Here is a 21,958-nt window from a genome sequence, read left to right as displayed (position 1 = left end):
CACAGTCCACTCCCTTATCCCAGGGTAGGACTAGAGCAGCCCCTTCAGATTCTTCTTTGTTAGGCCCATTGGGACAAAACAATGCCTAGGGCGCAGGAGAAAGGCATATATTGTTTTTCTGCATGCAACTTAGTATTACTTTTCCTGGGTCCCCTGAGAGAAAGGCATGTGGACTGAAAATTCACCCCTCCACAGGAGCCCAGGGAAATCCAACCACAGGTCTTCCATAAATGGTGTTGATGATATTTCATCAAATATTTCTTAATTAGCTTCTACATGCATCACAACACACTCTGCAAGACAGTCCTGGCTACCTCACCTACAGAAGGAAAGTTTTGCTTAGGACTGTTTGATGTGTATAGTGGAAAGCTTAGGGAAAAGAATTTCTCACATAGAAGCTCACCATTTCTTGTCTTACATGGGTTTCTGACTCATCCACAATGTTCATACAAACATTTATTAAAGACTTATGTGCGAAGTCTTGTGCTAGGCCCTGAAGGTAAATCATGACCAAGACTGGTCATAGGCCCCCAAAGAATTCAGAGTAAGATAGACAAGTAAAAAATAATTACAGCACAACCTGATGAATAATAAATACAAGGTACAGATGGGGATTTAGGAGGAGGTTGGGAAGGATTCAGAGCTGGAAGAAGAGGAGAAAGGGACTTAACATTTTTGAGTAACAGCCATGTGTCACATACTATGCTAAGAACTCCACAAGTTGATCCAAGGATTACGGATTTGTGAAGGTCATACAGCTGGTCAGTGGTTGAGCAGTGGTCAGTGAATGTGAACCTAGCATTGTTAAAGTAAAAAATCAAACAGTAATGGACATTTTAAGTTGCTCGGATCTTCAGACAGAGAATGGGAGAAAAGACAGTCCAACAGAAGGACCAGTATGTGCAAAACCCTGGAGTAATGAAAGATAGGTTCATATTTGCGAGCTAGAAGTTCTTGTGGACAAGATGCAAGAGGGAATGTAGAGAAAGATGAGCCTTAGAATAGGTTAGAACCAATTTGTAAAGGACCTTGTAATGCCATGTGAAATAAGCTTGAACTCAATCCTGTGGACAATGGGAAGTTTCTGAGGATTTAATAGTGGGTCAATACAACAATAGCTAATGCTTATGAAGCATTTATTATGTGCCAGTGGCATACTAAGAGCCTGCATAGATTATCTCATTTAATCCTGACAAAAATCCTGTGAAATAGCACTACTATTCCCACTTTTCAGATGAGGTAAGGTAATTATCACTTGGAGTTGAGTAAGGTTCTCAAGATTACAGGCTGGCCGGGGACAACCTAGGTGTGCATGACACCAGAGCCCATGTTTTTACCCACCAAAGAGAATTAAGCCCTAAGGGATCCATTGTAAGTAAGGAATTAACTTCCGTACCTAGAATGATACTAGTTAATATTCATCCTTAGAAGAACTAAGTAAACTGTCCCTCAAATTATTTTCTGTGTTGAATGGTTCAGGTGAGGGCTGCACCACTCTATATTGTTTCCCAGATGTGCAGAACAGGAACCAAAACGAAAACCTAGCCTGGCACATAATCGACTCTCCATAAATATCTGAGGGATGGAGGGGTCATGAGGTTGAAGAAGAAAGGACTGATTGAGAAATATGTCGGAGTTAAAACGACTGGCATTGATAAGATGTAAAGAACTTTTTAGCTCAGGTGACAAGATTGGAAATTCAGCATTCCTTCCCAGGGTTCAGTCTAATTCCCTAAAATTCCTTCATCACGTGTTCCAGTTTGTGGCTCAGGGAGCTGCGTCCTAGCGCGGGAGGGAGGTCTTTGGCGGGGTGAAGTTTGGAATTGGACCGTGAGGCCAAAGCCTTTGAGAATCTAAATATACCACTGGGGCGGAGCGCGGAGGCGGGGCCTGCGGTGGGTAAGGCGGGACTGGTGGGTGCCACCGCCCCCGGCAAGGAGGGGGCGGGGCCGGGCGCGGGCCGCGGGGCGGGGCCCGGGCGCGAGCTGTGACCCGCAGGAGCGGCCTTGTGATTGGGGCTCAAGCAGGAATGCCAGGAATTGGAGCGGGAGAGGTAGAGCACGAGAGGAGGTGACGCGACTGCGGAGGTGACGCCGAGTCGTCGCGCGTCCCTTCCGGCGTGGGGAGGGCGCTGAAGATCCGGGGCCGCTCGGCCGCAGGCCGCCTCCAGTCCCGCGGGATGTAGCGCTGGGGACCCCGGCCCCCAGCAGAGCCCGCCCGCCCGGCGGTAAGTTTCTCCGGGGCTGACGGGGCGAGCGCCGGGGCTCCCCGGAGCCTCAGCCCAGGCCTGAGAAGGGAACAAGGTAGGGTAGCCCAGCCCAGACGTACCGAGAGTCCCGCGGCCCCGGCGGCCCCCGCGGCCCGGGCCTCGGCCCTGGGGCCGCCGGGGCCTCCCCCTGGTCTGCGGTCGGGGTTGTAAACATTTCCGGCCCCTCCCACTGCGCGCCGCCTCAGAGGCACCTAAAAAGCGTTTGAAGCGTTAGGTGGGCAGCTCGTTCCCCAACTTTAACCCCGACTCCCAACAGTCCTGTTGAGTACAGTGTCGTTCCGGCCCCGGTCAGCCCGGTCCCAAGCGGCCGCGCGGGCAAGTGGGGAGTAGGGGAATGGGTCTGGGTCGCGGAAGAGCCGCCCCCAGCCCGGAACACCGGCCTTTGGAGGCTGGGAAGCGCTAAGGTTCCTCTACCAACAGCAGCCTTTGGCAGGTCAGTCCGTGACAGTACCCACACCGTGATGGAGGAGGGGAGGTTGGTGGACAAACTTTACCGGGTTTAGGCAATCCTAGAAGCTGCAATGTGAGCAAAATATAAACAAATTTGGCAAAGACGACATTTCTTTTCCTCAGAAATCTAGGGTTGATGTATGCTATCTTCTGTGTGAGTTTTTGGTCTTCAAGCCTTCGATTTTTTTTTAAGACTACAATAGATGAATGTTTTCGGTCAGTTTCTGGTGCTTCATAGGGTGGGAAACTGCCAAGGCAAATTTCAGTTTACAAAGTTTCAGCTGTTAGAGGAGCAGTAAGAGATCATGTACTTTATTAAATTAATCATGGTATTTGCCCACGTACTTACAAAAAGACACAGCAGTGACTATATTTTTTTCTGAAATGAAGTAATAGTAGGATAGTTCACTACTTTCTGTCTTGGTGGTGGCTGGGTAGCTTGTGGTGGAGCCACTGCTGTTCCTGAGGTTTTATATTATCAGTAGAGTGCAGGAGTTTAGAATGAGTGGGGCTCATTGGACAATACCTCACAAACAAAACGGATTGGAAAGTCATAGTAACAGTGCTGTTCCCACTACCACCACTACCCCCACTGGTGGCCACTAAATTTCTTTATTCTAGTAGTAACTTCAGTGTACCCATAGAGTCATTGATACTAGGGGAATCAAGCTTAAAAAGAAACAACAACCAAAAAAAAAAAAAGCCACATACATAAATAAATGGGTGTTATCTGTAAAGGTCCATTTTAAGAGTAGACTCCACAAAACTACCTAGTTACAGAGTAGAATCTGAAAGTATTTGTTCTTTCTATTCTCAGTGGCCAAGAAACTACATGATTCCCAAGGGTTTAAAAAAAGTGACTACTTTGCTTGCAAAAAATCTCAGATAAGTATCGGGAAGCAACATTAATCCCCTTTGCTCCCCATTACTTATGGATAAAGTACACCACAGGTAGGCTTTTAGGCTGTCGTAGGTTTCTTCAGTCTGGCCTCACTGTACCTGTGCAGGACTGCCTTATGAAAAAGTGTGTTATTCACTGCCCTAGGAGCTATGATCTTTCATGCCTTTGTTCATGCTACGGTACCCTTCTGGAATGTCGTTCTCCCATATTTACTTATGAGGATCCTTGCTTAAATCTTCCACAAAACCTTCCCTAATCACTTCAACTAAAAGTGAGCTTTTCTTCTGATTTCATATAGCGCTTAGTGCTACTTAGCTTTGTAGTGATGTTTCCCCATCTGTATGTGATTTGCTGATGAGCTAAACAATTTGGTCAACCCAAAAAAGTCAAATAGTTATGATAGAACCTGACCCATCTACCTTTAGAAATTTATCATCTTCAAATCTACAAGTCTTGTTGAATTATTGTGTTTTTTTCTTCTGGTGCTGGTACTCATCAGAGTCATTACATTTTGTCCTTACTGTTCATTGTTCCTAGTGTCACCCACCTTACTTTGTTCCCCTCATCATACTCAAAGTTGATTCCCTTATCTTGCTCAGAAATGTGTGGGGGCGTGATTAATATTTATAAAGTTTGTAGCTTGAGCTATCTTAGCTTGAAAAGACAGTTGAAAGTGTCCTCCAGCCAAACCGGTTCTAAGTGATTGATTTTTAGGCATGCACCTAGTTTGGTTTTTTTTAGGAGGCACCAGGGATTGAACCCAAGACCTCTACATGGGAAGCAGGCACTCAACCACTAAGCTACATCTGTTCCCTGACCTAGTTTACTTTTGTTTCTGAGGTACACAGAATAAATTGAGCACAACTGTAAAACAGACACTGGCAAGAAACTCCCTCATATGCCTATATATTATTCACATTTTTGTTTTTTGACAGGCATTCAGAAAGCTTTCCTGCATCTGTTAGGGAACAAAAAGACCTCTCCTTCTATTGGGAAAGCTTTAACTGGGGAAGAACTACAAAGGAAATTGGATTGTGATTTTCTACTTCAGACTATTCAATGATACTTGACATGAGGTGGGAGAGCTAAAGCCCCATTACTGCATTTTGATAATTTTCAAACATGGTCTGCTTTACCTTGACTCAGTTTACCCCAACAGTGATATGAAGCCACCTTTCCTGAAGAAGGGAATTGATGGAGAAAATGGCTGTGTTTTTTGTCTTTACTGCAAGACTAATAGTGCTTTAGAACAACAAGAATTGAGGTAGCACAGATAGAGCCTACTTATAGACTCCAAACACCCCAGATTAAAAACTGCAAAGTAGTTTTATGCCTTTGACTCCAGGGAAGCGATGTGCTATAGCCTGGAAAACTTCGGCCCTGGCTTACGGAATAAATGTCCCAAAAAACTAGAAAGGAGAATTTCAAAAGAATTCGGGCAATGAACAGGTGGTATAATAGATCCTGTATGAAGTAAAAGCGGAGTTACAGAACTGAAAAAATAAAAACAAAAACAAAGAACTAAAAAAGGAAATAAACTCTCCAGCTTACTAGTATCTATCTTTTCCCAAGTTTGGTACAGGATTTTCTTATCTGTAAGGGGAAACACTTCTCTGCCTCTTCAGCTTTATTCTCTAATATCTTAGGTTTATCCACTTAGAAAGCTTAGTAGTAAAGATTTATTAGCTTGAGTAGAATAAATTCCATCAAAAATGTACTCAGTGGAGTTGGCTCAATAATAATGTATGGTGTTGGGTGTTGGAAGTTTGAGGGGAAATGTGTTTCCTTCAAAATACATAAGACATGGAAAGCTGGCAGAAAGTTAAAGAAGTAGATTTTGGCTCTCCTGAGTAATCCCAGAATCAGTCCAACACCTTAGGAATTTGTGCTGATTTTATATAGTGGAGACTAAAGCACTTACTTAAAATTCCCAGTTGTTTGTGAATGGTCCACTCTATCAGAAGTGGTATTTTCAGGCTCCCAGACTATTTGCTCTTCTTTCTTGCCAGCATCCGATCCCTCTCTCCCTTTCCTGTCTCTGTGTTGCTACAGTTTAGAAGACCAAACTGGACAGTGGACTTTGCTCACTATGATGACATGATCTCCATTGACCTCCATTGTATGTACTTTAATACACGATGACAGCTCTTGTATGACGGGTTGCAGCTGATGGCTGGTTTGTGAGTTAACTGGGGTGTTTGTTAGATTTGGTGACTCTGGGTCTGAAAAAAAACAATGTGTGTGCACAGAATGGGGTTGCCATATACAAGCTAGTGATAATGAAGCTGCAGGGAATCAGGAGAATTAACACACACAAAAAAAGGTTTGGGGAAAAAAAAAAAGGTTTGGACTGAAAAGGGAAGAAGACTTTGATTGCCAAGGGACTAAGGTCATCCTAAGAGAATTGTAGAATTGAAGGCATTAGAAAAACTTCAAATCAAATGAGGAAATTAGTAAGAATGCCAAACTGGATTCTGCAGCTAATTGCCAGGTTCATAATTGCCTAGCTTAATGTTTATCTATATTTTTCTTATTGCTGCTACAAAATAGTTAATAGCACTCAAAATAACTGCGTGATCATTCTAGTTAAAGTGTTCTGTCCCTCCATGGCCTTCCTGTAGCAATGAAATTGAATCACTCATTTTTTATGTTATCACAAACTGCCTTATGCTCTCTGATTGTAGACTGTTTAAGGATTATACTAGGTTGAATAGTGTCTCCCCAAAATTTCATGTCCACCCAGAACCTGTGAACATGACCTTATTTGGAAATAACGTCTTTGCAGATGTAATTAGTTAAGATAAGATTATAGTGGATTCGAGTGGGTCCTAAATCCAATAACTGGTGTCCTTATAGGAAGACAGAAATTTGGATACAGACAGGGAACACGGGCATGTGAAGATAGAGACAGATTGGAATTACACTGCCACAGGCCAAGGAACAACTGTGGCTGCCGAAGCTGGAAGAGAAAAAGAAGGATCCCCCTCTCTAGAGCCTAGATTTTGGGCTTCTATCCTCCAGAACTGTGAGAGAATACATTTCTGTCGTTTTAAGCCACCCAGTTGGTGGTAGTTTCTTATAGCAGCCTAGGAAAGTAATAAAAGATAATGAATAACTTACTCAACTTCATGTTTTGCACAGTATCTTAGAATGCCCTAGGGTGCTAATACTAAAAACATATGCTAAATTTAATGGATGTGTTGACTTATTGTGGGAAAGGGCATAGGAAAGAGTGCCACAATCACAAGAAAAAAGTTCACAAATCCTTAGCTATTGGCAAGAATACTGCTGCTGGAATACTGCCCCATCCATGTATTAATTCATTCATTCATCATTCATTCACCTATTTTGAAATTAGGGATATTTATGAATTTATGATCCATGTAATATTGCGTCCTCAAATCTGAGGACAGTTTTTTTTTCCAGCCCTTGTAGCCTTCTAAATTATTGGCAGCCAGTACTATGAGCTTAGTATATCCGCCTTTTCTGACTTCTCCAAGATGCCCACGGCCATATTTTTTGCTCATGGTATAAATTATTTCCTAAAGCTGTTTATTCAGTAGTGTTTCACACTGAGAAAATTTCTTTTGTGGTCAACATACTGAGAAAGATTTCCTAATGTCTATTCTCTGTGAGTTGCCTGGCTCCTGAGGTTTTCAGGGGCCTCCAGCTTCCTGTTCTCCTTGAGCTCAGTTGTTGACTATGACTGTGCTGGCATCTGTCTTGTCAGTGTTTTGCACATTTAAAGGAAGAGGAACTCTGTATGTGTTGATACCACGTAAAGGTCTGCTGTACAGTGAGTTACCGTTTTTTGTCTCTCTTGGACTAATTTGCCTATTGCTTTCAATTGTGCCCTAAAGTCCAACCCAGGAAAACCTAAAGTATTTCTGAGACTTTTTCCTAGAAAACTGAGTTTTGGGTTCCTCTGGTTTTCCTAAAGGATCTTGTGCCTATTTCTGGTTTCTGAAAAAGTAATCTGAATGGGACTTGGATTATGGGCTATGGTGACTGGGTCATGCTCTTGCATAACTGGTTGGGTGGCATGTGTGTGTATGGCAAAGGGCAAGGCAAGTGGCTGCCTCCTTGTCTTCAGTTTTCTGCTTCCGGATAAGTTATTGCTTGCTTTAAAGAGAGTCTGTGATGAAAACTTATTATGCAAGTGTTGAACCCAGGCTATAATCTTACAATAGTGAATTAGTAGAGTTTGCATAGAAATTAGCCACTGGGCATCCAGCCCACAACCAAGTTCCTTTCGTAGGCATTTAGCAGAACATTTGCAGATAAAGCCCAATTGAGTTCAGTGGCATTTAATTCATTTCTAAGCCTGGATAGTCTTATAGTAATTGCTGTCAGGTATTGGCTTCATAGTTTTGTTCCTCAATCTTAGAGCCAGATTTTCTTGGGCAGAATGAGTTTTAGGAATGGTAGGAAGACCTTTCTCACTAACTGGGATCCAAGCATGTGAGAGGAAGTGGAAGATGGGTTGCTGTTTTTTTGTGGTGACAGTTTGGCAAATAGCCATAGATCTTTTGGAAGCAAACAAGTGTTACATTTTCAACCTTATCTGTCAGATTAGTGAGGTCCTGGGTTAAAAGGATAATATTGAAGAGGGAAGACAGGAATATGTTTAATTTAAGCAATTTATTAGTCTTTAGAGTTGGGGACAGCGTGTGGGTTGCTTGGCTGTTTCTTATTTTATTTAATATTAAACGATAGGAATGAAATTATAAGAGGGATAAATTGTCAACAGCCTTCATGTCTGTGTTTGCTTTTAGTGTCCACCATCACAGGGAGATCTCTGCCCCCTGGGGCGGAGAGACCCCAACCTTTCCCCAAGCTGAAGCAGCAGGGTATTGAAGTACCAGCCAGATGTCTTCCCACAAAGGATCTGTGGTGGCACAGGGCAATGGGGCTCCTGCCAGTAACAGGGAAGCTGACACAGTGGAACTGGCCGAACTGGGACCCCTGCTAGAAGAGAAGGGCAAACGGGTAATCGCCAATCCAACCAAAGTAAGTTGTCTTCCCAGAAGTCATTCCCTTGAGCCTCTGTCTCCATTTTTTAAGATCTCACCTTTCTCCCAAAAGAAGGAACTATCGCACCCTGGGAATCTCTCTTTCCAGTTCTTATTAGACTGTATTATGCATATCTGTCTGTTTCCCATGGTAAGCTTTTTCAAGTTCACTCATCTTTGTAACCCCAGTGCTTAGCACAAGGCCTAAAATCCAATAGGTTAATATAGAAGTCTCTCACATAAAAGAAATCTGCTTGGAAGTAATCAATCCAAGGGTGATTTGGATTTTTACCATCAGGGACTGAGGTTCTTTCTGTCTTGCTCCTCCATTATTCTTAATATGCTGCCCATTATGTCCCTATTTTAGCTACCATGAAGGAGGAATGGAGAAAGAGAAAAAGGGCTCATTCTTTCCCTTTTTAAAGAAACTTTCTGGAAGTACCTTTCAGCACTTCCATTTATATCTCATAAGCCAAAAGATAACTAGTTAACCATATTGAGCTGAAATAGGGATGAGAAAATATAGTTTTTTCATGGGCACATTGCCACCCTGAATAAATCCAAGGGCTTTGTTACTGAGGAAGAGAGAAAGAAAGGATATTAGGGTAGGCAAATAGGAATCTCTATCACAAAATCTAAGAGGGACCATTTGTTTGCCATGGACCATCAAGAGAGGAGGGAGAGAAAATAACCCAGAGAAGGAGTTGAACTGGCATGTGCTCTCCAGTGTGCACTTTTAGTTTCAAGGCTCCTTTGGGCAATGGAGTCAGTGCTGCTGCTTTCCATGGAAACAGTTCTAGGGCCCTGATACCAGTGGGAGCTGCTGTGGATACAAAGGTTCAGTCACTGTAGCTTCCCCAGAGTCAGCTTCTAGAAAACTGTGAACAGAATTAAATTGCTAAGGGAATCTTGAGACTGTCTTTTTCATTGCTTTGAGAATTTAGTGACCTGGCAGTGGGAAATTAGGGGAAAGTTGAGTACTAGGATCATTCAGATTAAAGTACACTTAGGACTCATGTGCTCATCCTGTGCCCCTCAGATGCCAGTTTCAGTCAGAGTCTGTCTCCTGTGTGCTGAAAGAGCTTTCTCTTCAGCATTTATAAAGTATTAATAAACTTCCATGATGTTGTCAGCCCAGCAAGTATTATGCTTTTAGAGGTAGGCCACATTGTCCAATAGAGAAGAGAAAGATTGGGCAGAAATCATTGAGTTTAGTTGTCTGGATCCCTCTGGTTTGAAGTAATACAGTTTGTGAGATAACTCCTAAGGTTGGTTGGTTGGTTGGTTTTTTCCCCTATAGGCTGAAGAAGAGCAAACATGCCCAGTGCCCCAAGAAGAAGAGGAGGAAGTGCGGGTACTGACACTTCCTCTGCAAGCCCACCATGCCATGGAGAAGATGGAGGAGTTTGTATATAAGGTGCAGCCTAAAATCTTCTGCCCTGGAATGGGAAGGGTAGCCAGCTTGCAGTGAAATTCCCAGCAGGCAAGGCTTCCAGGTTCAGAGTATGCATTGGGTTGAAAAGCTTTTACTCCTGTGGGTGGATTTGGTTTTTGCATATTTAAATGTGATAGAGTAATATGGATTCCTTTATTACTTCATTAAATACATGTTAGTGACAAACTTTAAAGTGGTGAATAGAAAGTCTTTTCTGCAAGAAATGTCTTCAAGACTAATGTGGTATGAGACTATCTATGATTTCTGTTAGTGAAAAATCACAAATTCTACTAAGAATACATGATTTGTTGCCTACATTTATAATTGAAGAAAATGCTAAATTTTAATTAGAGGTGAATGGAAATGAAGATAATATTTTTTCCATGCAAGTTTCCATCCCCTCCCCAGATTCTGTCTGTTGTCCAAGATGCTCAGTTCAGAAGCCCTGCTCTAAAAAGACATAATCACAGACGAGAAAGAACTTGGAATCTAATTGAGGGAAAGGATGGAGCAGGGGACAAACAAAATCTCTTGGTGGAAAGAGGCAAAAGAAGGATCTGTAGATTTTTAAAAGCCTTATTTTTCATTCCCATTTCTTTGCTTTCATTCACTAAAATGGTCAAAATATGGGTCAGTACTGTGTGAGTTTCACTCATGCTTTGCCTTGGGTATCCCTCTATTACCTGGGACCATCCAAAGCTTCTCCGTTATCCCTTGTCCTTGGAGAAGCTAGTATTCTCTAAGGCACTGCATAGAAAGGGTATATATTCTAGGTCTGGGAAGGACGTTGGAGGGTCATCCCATATGATGTGCTCCCTGACTGGCTAAAGGACAATGACTACCTGCTACATGGCCACAGACCACCCATGCCCTCCTTTCGGGCTTGCTTCAAGAGCATCTTCCGCATCCATACTGAAACTGGCAACATCTGGACCCATCTGCTTGGTAAGTGATTGAGATGGGGGGAAATTCCAACTTCTTATCTCTTTAAATGCGAAGGGATCATATAGCCTTGTCCATGGGAAGGAAAAACAAGGTTGTTCTGATGGATTGATAGCTGGAATTGTGTCTTTAGAGTACCTGTATCCTTGGTTGACCTTTTTTTTTTTTTAAGATTTTTTTTTTATGTATTTCTCTTCCCTTCCCCCACCCCAGTTGTCTGCGCTCTGTGTCCATTCACTGTGTGTTCTTCTGTGACTGCTTCTGTCCTTATCAGCGACACTGGGAATCTGTGTTTTCTTTTTGTTGCATCATCTTGCTGTGTCAGCTCTCCTTGTGTGCGGCGCCATTCCTGGGCAGGCTGCACTTTCTTTCATGCTGGGTGGCTCTCCTTGCGAGGCGCACTCCTTGCGCATGGGACCCCCCTACGCGGGGACACCCCTGTGTGGCATGGCACTCCTTGCACGCATCAGCACTGTGCATGGGCCAGCTCCACACAGGTCAGTGAGGCCCAGGGTTTGAACTGAGGACCTCCCATGTGGTAGGCGGATGCCCTGTCCATTGGGCCAAGTCCGCTTCCCTTGGTTGACCTTTGATCACTGATCTTTAAGACTTGGGGAATTGGAACTAGATGTTCTCTTATGATCCCTTGCAGAACTGTTCTGGATGGAGGCAATTAATTCTACTTCATGATTTCCTGTTGTAAAGAAATGCCAGCATTTCAACAAAATGGTCTTTCTTTCTGAATATAGAAATACGACTGGTGCTGGTGCTGTTTTCTCCTGAAATGTTAGACTGTATTTCCCTTATAGCGCACTGATTTAATACCATTAATTATGTGACACTGTCAAAGCACACACATACCCTTTTTCTTCACAGGCTTTTTTCTTTTTTTCTTTCCTCTTGTAGGTTTCGTGCTGTTTCTCTTTTTGGGAATCTTGACCATGCTCAGACCAAATATGTACTTCATGGCCCCTCTACAGGAGAAGGTGGTTTTTGGGATGTTTTTTTTGGGTGCAGTGCTCTGCCTCAGTTTCTCCTGGCTCTTTCACACCGTCTATTGTCATTCAGAGAAAGTCTCTCGGACTTTTTCCAAGTGAGTCAAAAGAACATCAGTAGGAAAAGACCATGCACTTTTGTCACACCTTGCGAACCCTGTACTGATTGGGTGCTGGATACTCCAATAAGTCCTAAATATTCTCAGATATGCCAGAGGAGAGGCTTTTTGTTTTGTGGATGAGGAAGCTTTTTTCTACCTGCACATGTAAAGGTGTATGACTCATCCTTTGTGAAACTTGGAATACAAGTTGCCAAGTTTCTGTTCCAAGACTTTGTACCCAGTACTAGCTTACCTTCCTGTTGGCCCAAGCCAGAGCAGGGTGTGGTAAAGCACCCTGTGCTTCCTTCTGCTTATGCTCCTATGCACCAGTCAAGGGAAGCTTATCTTTGCTGCCCATGCAGTGCTGGAAGTCCCAGATGTCCACCATCTAATGCTTCCCCCACACTGAGCATAGGGTTCTGTTTGTTTGTTTGCTTGGATTTTTGTTATTGGTAGTGATGATAGTTTGGTGGTAAAAATGGTGGGTTAATTTTTTCCCCCCAATAACAACAGTAACAAGAACACATTCTTATCATTTTTAAAAGTCACGCTAAAACAGAAAGCTAAAGTAACCCCTAATAATACTCCCAATCTGAAGGTTTTGTTTTTAAAACCCAGCTTATCTGAATTGGGGAATATTCAGAGCTCTTTTTGAGTACAGTGCTGGGAAACTAGCTAAATTGTGACAGAACTCCTAAATATAAATATCAACTGTGAGGACACAGCTATTCACAACTAAGGAAAAGGGATAAAGTTCTTTGATCAAGGATTCTTTAGAAACGTTTCCACTGTAAAATAGAAGTGCTTGACATTGTGGAATTTTGATCCAGGATACAATGTAGATTTTATGGGAATTAAAGGAAGACTGGGAATGGTCAAGCCCGGGAGCAGGTGGAGAAAAGAATGAGCCTGTTAAATGAACCATAGGAATTTGTTTTTCCCACTGATTTGTTTCATCTTTGTGGCTCTTTCTTTAGACTGGACTATTCAGGGATCGCTCTGCTGATTATGGGGAGCTTTGTCCCCTGGCTCTATTACTCCTTCTACTGCTCCCCACAGCCACGGCTCATCTACCTCTCCATCGTCTGTGTTCTGGGGATTTCTGCCATCATTGTGGCACAGTGGGACCGGTTTGCCACTCCTAAACACCGACAGACAAGAGCAGGTGGGTGAATACACATAGGTCGAACCTCCTAAGTATCTTTGGGGCTTGGTCCTGAAAGGCTCCACCTGGACCCTAAGGTTTATAGTTTGGGAACCCCATTCAAATCTTGATTTGTGTTTAGAGCTCTCAAAATAGCATGGATTCTCAAAGCTCAATTCTCTCCTAAGTTTCATACTATTTTAGTAGAATGTTAATAGATAATTACCCAATGGGTCAATTAACTGCAATCATGGATATGACTGCTTTTATACTTGGTTAAAGATGGTTTTAAGGGAAGTGGACTTGGCCCAATGGATAGGGCATCCGCCTACCACCTGGGAGGCCTGTGGTTCAAACCCTGGGCCTCCTTGACCCATGTGGAGCTGGCGCATGCACAGTGCTGATGCGCTCAAGGAGTGCCGTGCCACGCAGGGGTGTCCCCCGCGTAGGGGAGCCCTTCACACAAGGAGTGCAGCCCGTAAGGAGAGCCGCCCAGAATGAAAGTAAGTTCAGCCTGCCCAAGAATGGCCCTGCATACACGGAGAGCTGACACAACAAGATGACACAACAAAAAGAAACACAGATCCCCAGTGCCACCGATAAGGATAGAAGTGGTCACAGAAGAACACACAGTGGATGGACAGAGAGCGCAGACAACAGGGTGGTGAAGGGGAGAGAAATTTTTTTTTTTAAATCTTAAAAAAAAAAAGGTAGTTTTAAAAAAATGTAAGGAGCAGATGTGGCTCAAGCAGTGGTGCGCCTCCCTATCACATGAGAAGTCCCAGGTTTGGTTCCCTGTGCCTCCTAACGAAGACAAGCAAGACAGTGAACTGAAGCAATGGGCTGGCACGGTGAGCTAACTCAACAAGGAGATACAACAGGAGACCTAACAAGCAGGGAGTAGATGTGGCTCAGGTGATTGGGCACTTCCCTCCCACATAGGAGATGTTGGGTTCAGTTCCTGGTGCCTCTTAAAAAAGAAGACGAGCAGACAGTGAGGTCAAACAACTGGGGTGGGGAGTGGATAAATAAATAAATTTATTTTTTTTAAATGTCGGGAAGCAGGTGTAGCTCAAGTGGTTGAGCCCTGCTTCCCATGAATGAGGTCCTGGGTTCAATCCCCAGGACCTCCTAAAAACAAAACAAATGAAAAAACCAACTCTTATTGGGGAGCAGGTATAGCTCAGTGGTTGAGCACCTGCTTCCCATGCACAAGGTCCTGGGTTCAAGCCCTGGTACTTCCTTAAAAAAAAAAAAAAAGTAGCTGCCACCATTATTTTAGTGACCTTGATCTCAAGTACTCAAACAAAGGGGTTAAAATTAAAACACCCAGAGTTGTTGGGAAGATTTGGTTTGATGAGTAAAATAACTTGACCATAAACATAGGTAACAACTGATATATTTAAAATCACAAACATGTTTCGACTTTTTAAGTTTTTATTACTTGCAGCAGCCACCAATTACCACTAGTCTTCGTTCCCTTTAGACTTAATATCTGCTATGTTTTAACCTTCAGTTATAAAGAATTAAATATTTATCAAATGCCAACTGTCTTCAATAGGGAGATGGAGACAGTAGTTCCTGCTTTCAAGTTATGTCTAGTGCAGTGGTGTTGATACAGTACCCATTGTTCCCTTGTATAGCTTTATTTGTGTGTCCCAGCAGCAATGAACAATTTTTTTTTTTTTTTTGAGTTGTGCCGGGAATTAAACCCAAGACCTCGTATGTGGGAAGCCGGCAGTCAACCACTGAGCCACATCGGCTTTCTTGAGTTGGTTTTTACATTTGTTTTGCTTGTTGTTTTTGCTTTTTCAGGAGGCACTGGGAACCAAACTCGGGACCTCCCATGTGGGAAGCAGGTGCTGAACTTCTTGAGACACATCTGCTCCCCAGTGGATAACTTATAAGCTGGGTATATCTATCTACTCAAGTCAGAGTCCTGGCTAAGCTTCTTATGGTCTCAATGGAAAACCTGTCTTCTTATTCTCTGGCTTGGGAGCCAGGTGATCTGTTTAGCCAACTGAAGCCTTAAAATCTAGACTCTGTACCTAAGTCAGCCATGAGAGGGTTTTACATACCATTCTTGCATAGGCTCTTTAACAGATAATGAAGGATTTAAGATGTTCATTCTTGATGTTCCTTAAAAGGTAATAGCTATATAAGCACACAGCCTCTTCCCATTTTGGATTTGGAATAATTATCTGCTGTTACCCATTTGTGGCTAAATTTCCTAAATATTTATAGTTCATCTAAAAATAGCTAAATATCATAAACATTTAGAGTCTAGAGTACTACAACAGTGACTTCCACATATTTCCTTGTTTGAAGATCTTATGTTTGCTTTGATCAGGAGTGTTCCTGGGACTTGGCTTGAGTGGTGTTGTGCCCACCATGCACTTTACTATTGCTGAGGGCTTTGTCAAGGCCACCACAGTGGGCCAGATGGGCTGGTTCTTCCTCATGGCTGTGATGTACATCACTGGAGCTGGCCTTTATGCTGCTCGAATTCCTGAGCGCTTCTTCCCTGGAAAGTTTGACATATGGGTAAGAAATGACTCTTCCAGTAGGGCCTGTGATGGTGACTGACCAAAACAAAGTTAAAAGTTAAGTAAAAAGGGATTAAGAAACATAGGAATCTTGTAATATTGGGGAGTTCCATATATATATAGAAAAAAAAAATTGAAAAAATAACCAAAATTAACGTTTTGGTGTATCACTTGTCTGTAACAAACATATCACCTTTTTGGTGTAAAAAAAATTTTTTTAGGAGAAACCAAAAGAAAAGAGTCAAATGCTTTCTCTCTCTTATTTCTGCTCCCTCCTTGCCATTATACTAAAGTCTCTTCTCTTTTTTTGTTCCTGTAGTTCCAGTCTCATCAGATTTTCCATGTGCTGGTGGTGGCAGCCGCCTTTGTACACTTCTATGGGGTCTCCAATCTTCAGGAATTCCGTTATGGCCTAGAAGGTGGCTGTACTGATGATTCCCTTCTCTGAGCCTTCCCACCAGAGGGGTGGCGGAGGAACTTCCCAAGTGCTTTTAAAAATAACTTCTTTGCTGAAGTGAGAGGAAGAGTCTGAGTTGTCTGTTTCTAGAAGAAACCTCTTAGAGAATTCAGTATCAACTAAGCTTCAGCCCACTTTCACACCCTCTGGGCTATAAACTTTCCATTTGCAGTTCCCTAGTTGGGGTGGGAGGTGATCATCTAACTTGACCTTCTCCTTCCTTGGTAAGGCAACTATGGTTCCCTTAAAGAGACAGTACTTTGAAGCTCATGTTGAGATTTTAGCCCCTCCTCAAACCATTTTGGGGAAGAATAATGGACTGGGACTCTTCAGAAATCGTTTCTGAAAGAAAATGTCCCTCCCTTATCCCCATCCTTACTTTGTAACCTGGCTTATAACAGGCCATCCATTTTTGTAGCACACTTTTCAGAAACAATTATAACCTGGTCACATCTTTCTAGGGCCTGGATCTACATACAAAGCAGCAAGAACAAAGCCACCAACTTTTACATAGCCCGGCTAATCATGGAAGTATGTCCAGGCCTCAAATAACTTGAGTTTTAATTTTTTTTTCCTTGGCAGAGTAATGTAAAATTAAAATGGGAAAAGATATTTAATATTTAATACTAAGCTTTAAAAAGAAACCTGCTATCATTGCTGTGTATCTTGATGCAAAGAGTATGATGATAATAAAGTAAAGAAGATACTTGGCATTCAAAGATTTAACATTCGTGGTCTCAACTATTTGCATACCCCAAAGGTCTAAGATCTGTAATAGTTTCTGATTCTGCTGAGACATATATTTGAATCATAAGCTCTGACAGAGTGGTATGTGTGGGCCAATAAATGAGCATACCTGAATTCCTAGCATCTGCTCCTCAATACAGCTTATTTTTCTCTACCCATTGCACAGACATTAGGAAAATTAGTATGCTATAATGGTATCCAATAATTAGAAGATTCTCAAAGATGTTGGGATATATCTCTTATGACTATCAAAAGTATATATTTTTAGAGTTTAGTTCTGTTAACACTGCCTTGCTTATGTTGTCTCATAAGGGGTCATCCAATGCCTTTTTTGTGTCTTTGGGAATTGTACTCAACCTGACATGAGTTCTGCCCAGTGGATAATGTAAAGCCCAGCAGCAATCACTTCTCAGCTAATATAAGCAGTTGGAGAGTCTTCTTGGGTAATAAAATTGGATTCACTTCAAATTTGTACAGCTGGAAAAGCAGATTTTTTTTTTTTTAAGTAATCCAACTCAGCCAACAAACAGGAAAAGTGTCTCCACCTCAGGTGGTGATAGGGAAATGTAATTTACCACAATTACATACCATTTCACTCCAAACAAATTGGCACAAATTAAAAGTCTAATAATATTAATTGTTGGCACAGATATGGAGCAGATCAGATGCTGCTGGTGAAGGTGTCCATTGGTATCACCACTTCATGCAGATGTTCATATAGTATATACACGTTATAAGACCCAAACATTCCATGCAGCAACACATTATGAGATGCAATGGATTGCATAGCTGTTCTGGATTACTTAATTTTTTAAAATGCCAGTTCTGACTAAAATGGTTTCATAACTCATTATTGGGTCACACTTCACACTTTGAAAAACACTGCCCTTGAGAAACTTGTGCTTGTACCAAAAGGTGCATAGCAGATGTTTGAGATAGCAAAGTACTGCAAACAACCCATGTCCAAACTGTTAAATGGAAAAATAAATCTTGGTTTATTCATATAATGATATACTAACAGTGAAAATGAATTACAATGACAACAGTTGAATCTCAGAAATAAGTGTGGGGAGGAAAGCAACTTAAAGAATACATATTGTATGATTGCATTTAGGAATTTGCAAAACTACGAAGATAGTTTAAGTATACAAGCAAATGGTAAAACATGAAAGTTCTGTTAATTCAGAATAATGGTTATATCTGAAGTGGTAAGGAACAGTGTGAGGGGGAGATCATGTAGCATGTATCAATGGTAAAGTTTATATTCTTTTGCTCCAACTAGATAATAGTATCTGCGTGTTGTACTATGATTCTTTTTCTTCCATATTATGTATTATTTTATTTATATTTGCTATTGAGTGCAAACCATTTAAAAATTTTAAAATAATAAAACATAAGGCACTCTTAGCAAAAGTCACAAACTGGTGACCTGCAGGCCATGAATGTCCATAAACATGTTTTGCTTGGCCTGTACAGTGGGAACACTCAACTGGAGCTAAATAGCAGCTATGTCTTTCTAGAGAAAGCTGTGTTACACAATTATTGTCCCTACTTAGCCTGCTTCACTCATAGGAGTCACCTACCTGGTCTCTGGGAGCATATGAGTTTGCAACCAACTAGTATAGAAATGGAAGGAAATAAGAAACACATCTGATCCAACTCCGTCCATTTTCTAGATGAGGAAAATAATGTAAGTCCCTTGCTGATGGCTGCGTGCTTATTTTTCAGTATAGACGACCAGAGAAGGTGGATCTGAGAGAAAACCAATATTTATTGACCACCTCACTCTATCTAGTATTTAAATGAAGGGAGTTGAAACAGTGTCCAACTTTGAGTGGCAGCAAATTCCTTCCAATTGTCTTGGGGTGGAGAGAAAGCAGAATCACTTCAGGGGTGATGACTGGGTCCATTATGATGCAGAGAATGCTAGGGTCGGTGAATCGCAGGAATCAGAGGTGTCTCGCCAGAGCGGAGGACGGCCCGAAAAGGCCGTTGTGGACAATGGACCTGAAGAAACTTGAATCCTCCGTGGGTTTTCTCGATGTGAGAGGGTTCCTGAATACCTGGCAGGTAAAACATACTCTGCGATCAGAACCTTAGCTTACAAATCCTTGGAATCCTCTCAATCTAGTCTGCCTCGTGAGCCGTGGGGAAAAGGGGCTCAGCCTCAGCCAAACACCGAGCTGGCGAGCTGTACATCGCCCTCCCCGCTCCACCCGACTCTGCGCTGCCTTTTTCCCTGCGGCTTTCACCAAGCGCACCAAAGCTGGGCACCTGGGTAGATTCAGGTCACGTGAACCAGCCTGCTCACGTGACATATACCCGGAGGAGGGAAGAGGGCGAGCCTCCAGCTGCGTTACGTCATCACTTCGCGCGGTCGCAGAGACGAGAAAGGCGACAACCACGGTGACGGCTCCGGAGCCTACGGGTTGGGGCAGCGGCGGCGGCGGCGGTTCGGCTCATCGTGGGCCGCCTGCTAGCCCCGCGCCCCACCCCACCCTCACGGGCGGGGGACGGGCCCGGCGCGGCTGGGTGGGCCCGGGAGCCGAGGTGAGTTGCACGGAGGTGGAGGCAGTCAGCACTTTCCTTCCTACCTTTTAATTCCCGGTAGTGGCCCTAACCCCCTTCGTCGTCTCCTTCCTAGGCGAAATGGAAGGGACGCCTGGGAGAGTAGGAAGGCTAGGGAACATCTGTCACCTAGCTCCGTACTCTCTCCTGCGCCCCACCGCCCCTCCAATATCTGTAAGAGGAAGAGAGCTCTTCCCCTTCTTTTTTTCTTCCATCTCGAATTTTAGCCTTTCCGGAATTTGCCCCCATTCCCGAATTCTTCCGTGGTTGAACCCCTCTATTCAGATCTTAACGGAAGTTCTAGAATAGGTCACTCAAAGATGAGCGTGAGGGATGCGACTGAGACTTTGTCTGATGACAGCTTGAAGATCAAGGAGGTAGACCGCTCTGCCTTACGGTTTCTGTCAGTTTTGACGCTGAAACTCTGAATCTAGTAATAAGGTGGGCCATATTAGTTCAGGTCTTTCTTACATCCCAGATTTGAAACTAAGTTGGCTTAAGGAAAATCCTTTTGAAAAACATCATATGCCTCAACAAATCACCTCCTTTTCGGTACAGTGGATCTTGCAGAGAATTGTTAGAGGGATTATCCACAATGCTTACAGAAAAATATGCTGACTGTAAAACAGAAGTAGATGAGAATTTGGGATAGTAATGAGGGCTTTTTTAAGTGTGACTAAACCTTGTCAACAATCAAGAAAGTACTTAAGCTGGTTTTTATGTGTAATTTATTAATGAGTTCATTTAATTCACACATAAAGTGAACTTTGAAAGTGACAAGCTATGGCAGTAAAGTTAGTAGTGTTTTGATAGGTTTGTAATCCTAATAAGACTTTTTGTTTGAATATAGAAAAATTACAAATATTTGTTTTGTTGATGTTGATGGATATTACAAATAACAGAGTTTGAAGGAAAACCCTTCTCTTGAAGAGCTTCAATAGCTTAATCATGTGAACGTCCATCGTTAGCTTGTGTAGTTTCCTTTGTTCATAGAGGCTCTGGGTCCTCATTTCATGTTTCATTTTAAGAAGTCCTGATATATTTGGGGGTCATCATAAATAAGTCTTTGCATACCTCTTTGGAGAAAGATCATTTTCATTGACTGACCTTTCTTGCTCTAAGTTGAATGCACAATTTTTTTTTCTTAACATTCAATTGAACATTTATTGTGCACCTGCTACAATAGAAAGATACAAGACAGGATCCCTCTAAGTACTTATCTATTGATGGGTATAAGTTAGTAGTGAAATCCTACCTTTTAAAGAATTTATCATTTCCTCATTTGAGACAATCTTGTGAAAATATGCAAGGGATGTTCAGTTTCTGCTGACAATACAGTTTAGTATTGATAATAATAAAAATGTCAAGTGGTAGAGACACTCAACATAGGACTTCAAAGGAAGAAGAGATCATTTTTACTTGGGATCGCTGGTGGCTAGTTTGTGGCAGTGATTCCAAGTGAAGGCGTACTCTAGTGGATGTTTAGGTCTGAGGATGCCTCCTCTTAAGTTCCTGGGTTTTTAAAGCTAATAGAGTATGTTCCATTTCCTCCAGTCCTTCAAAAATGCTCACTGGTTTTTTTCTCTTTTAGTTGCAGGACCCAAGGATTCCCTTTCCTCTTTCTCCATATTGCTTGATGGGAGGCATTATGGCCCCCAAAGACATAATGACAAATACTCATGCTAAATCCATCCTTAATTCAATGAACTCCCTCAGGAAGAGCAATACCCTCTGTGATGTGACATTGAGAGTGGAGCAGAAAGACTTCCCCGCCCACCGGATTGTGCTGGCTGCCTGTAGCGACTACTTCTGCGCCATGTTCACTAGTGAGGTAAGTAACTTATCTCCCCACAAATGAAATTCGTGCATGTAACCTTACAGTTGTCTCTTTTCACTGAATAAAATAGAAGTTTGATATAATATAAATTTCAGTAGTGTGGGGGTTAGACAAGCTCTGAGTAAGATCTACTGCTTAACCTGACCATGCCTTAGTTTCCTCCTCCCTAAAATTATGATAATAGTAATGTATAATAATGCAGGGTTATTGCAAAGATAATTTGAGAAATTATATGTAATGTACTTAGAACAATGTCCAGCATGTAGTAAATACTTAAATATTAGCTATTGGATTTTACTTAGTGTTTTTAAATTTTATTTTGCTATTTTTCTCCTTCTAATGTTTCATATTTTAAAAGGGATACCAAGGGGTGGGGGGATGGGAGGGAGAAGGAGTTGAATTCAGTCTTTATTTCCTGAGTCCTGACAATAGGTACAGAGAATCAGTATCCATCCTACCATTGTAGCTTTTAGGGAAATTTTAATTAGGAAAGAAGAGGACTAATACTTATAGGTATTTAGGTTATAAATTGGAAAAGATACTGCTTAAGCAGT

At 42.3% G+C, this 21,958-nt stretch overlaps 2 protein-coding genes across 8 annotated transcripts in view; both read left to right on the top strand.

Moving 5' to 3' along the window:
- The first annotated feature begins 1,939 nt into the window (after positions 1-1,939).
- Positions 1,940-16,978, top strand: ADIPOR1 (adiponectin receptor 1). Of its 6 annotated transcripts, XM_058274979.2 has the most exons (11): positions 1,956-2,227; positions 4,556-4,696; positions 5,673-5,739; positions 6,477-7,416; positions 8,396-8,630; positions 9,933-10,049; positions 10,841-11,012; positions 11,916-12,102; positions 13,083-13,270; positions 15,600-15,793; positions 16,115-16,978. In XM_058274979.2, exons 5-11 carry the CDS (start codon positions 8,490-8,492, stop codon positions 16,241-16,243), a joined length of 1,128 nt encoding a protein of 375 aa, XP_058130962.1. In that variant the 5' UTR covers positions 1,956-2,227; positions 4,556-4,696; positions 5,673-5,739; positions 6,477-7,416; positions 8,396-8,489; the 3' UTR covers positions 16,244-16,978. The 6 variants fall into 6 exon arrangements, with proteins under 6 accessions (XP_004481959.1, XP_058130962.1, XP_012376439.1 ...); XM_012520985.4 differs by lacking the exon at positions 6,477-7,416; XM_058274977.2 differs by lacking the exon at positions 4,556-4,696 and having other exon boundaries at positions 1,970-2,227.
- Positions 16,979-18,985: 2,007 nt separating this feature from the next.
- KLHL12 (kelch like family member 12) overlaps positions 18,986-21,958 on the top strand; it is a 46,345-nt gene continuing 43,372 nt past the window's right edge. The window contains exons 1-2 of one of the 2 annotated variants that reach the window (XM_058274976.1): positions 18,986-19,069; positions 21,159-21,398. In XM_058274976.1, the coding sequence (XP_058130959.1) occupies positions 19,001-19,069; positions 21,159-21,398 (309 nt within the window). In that variant the 5' untranslated portion in view covers positions 18,986-19,000. Of the gene's footprint in view, positions 19,070-19,364; positions 19,550-21,158; positions 21,399-21,958 lie in introns of those variants that run through there. The other variant, XM_004481904.4, reaches the window with a different exon arrangement.

The sequence above is a fragment of the Dasypus novemcinctus genome, chromosome 13 (genome assembly GCF_030445035.2).
Source record: "Dasypus novemcinctus isolate mDasNov1 chromosome 13, mDasNov1.1.hap2, whole genome shotgun sequence".
Lineage (NCBI taxonomy): Eukaryota > Metazoa > Chordata > Mammalia > Cingulata > Dasypodidae > Dasypus > Dasypus novemcinctus.
This window is presented reverse-complemented; position numbering and strand designations above follow the sequence as displayed.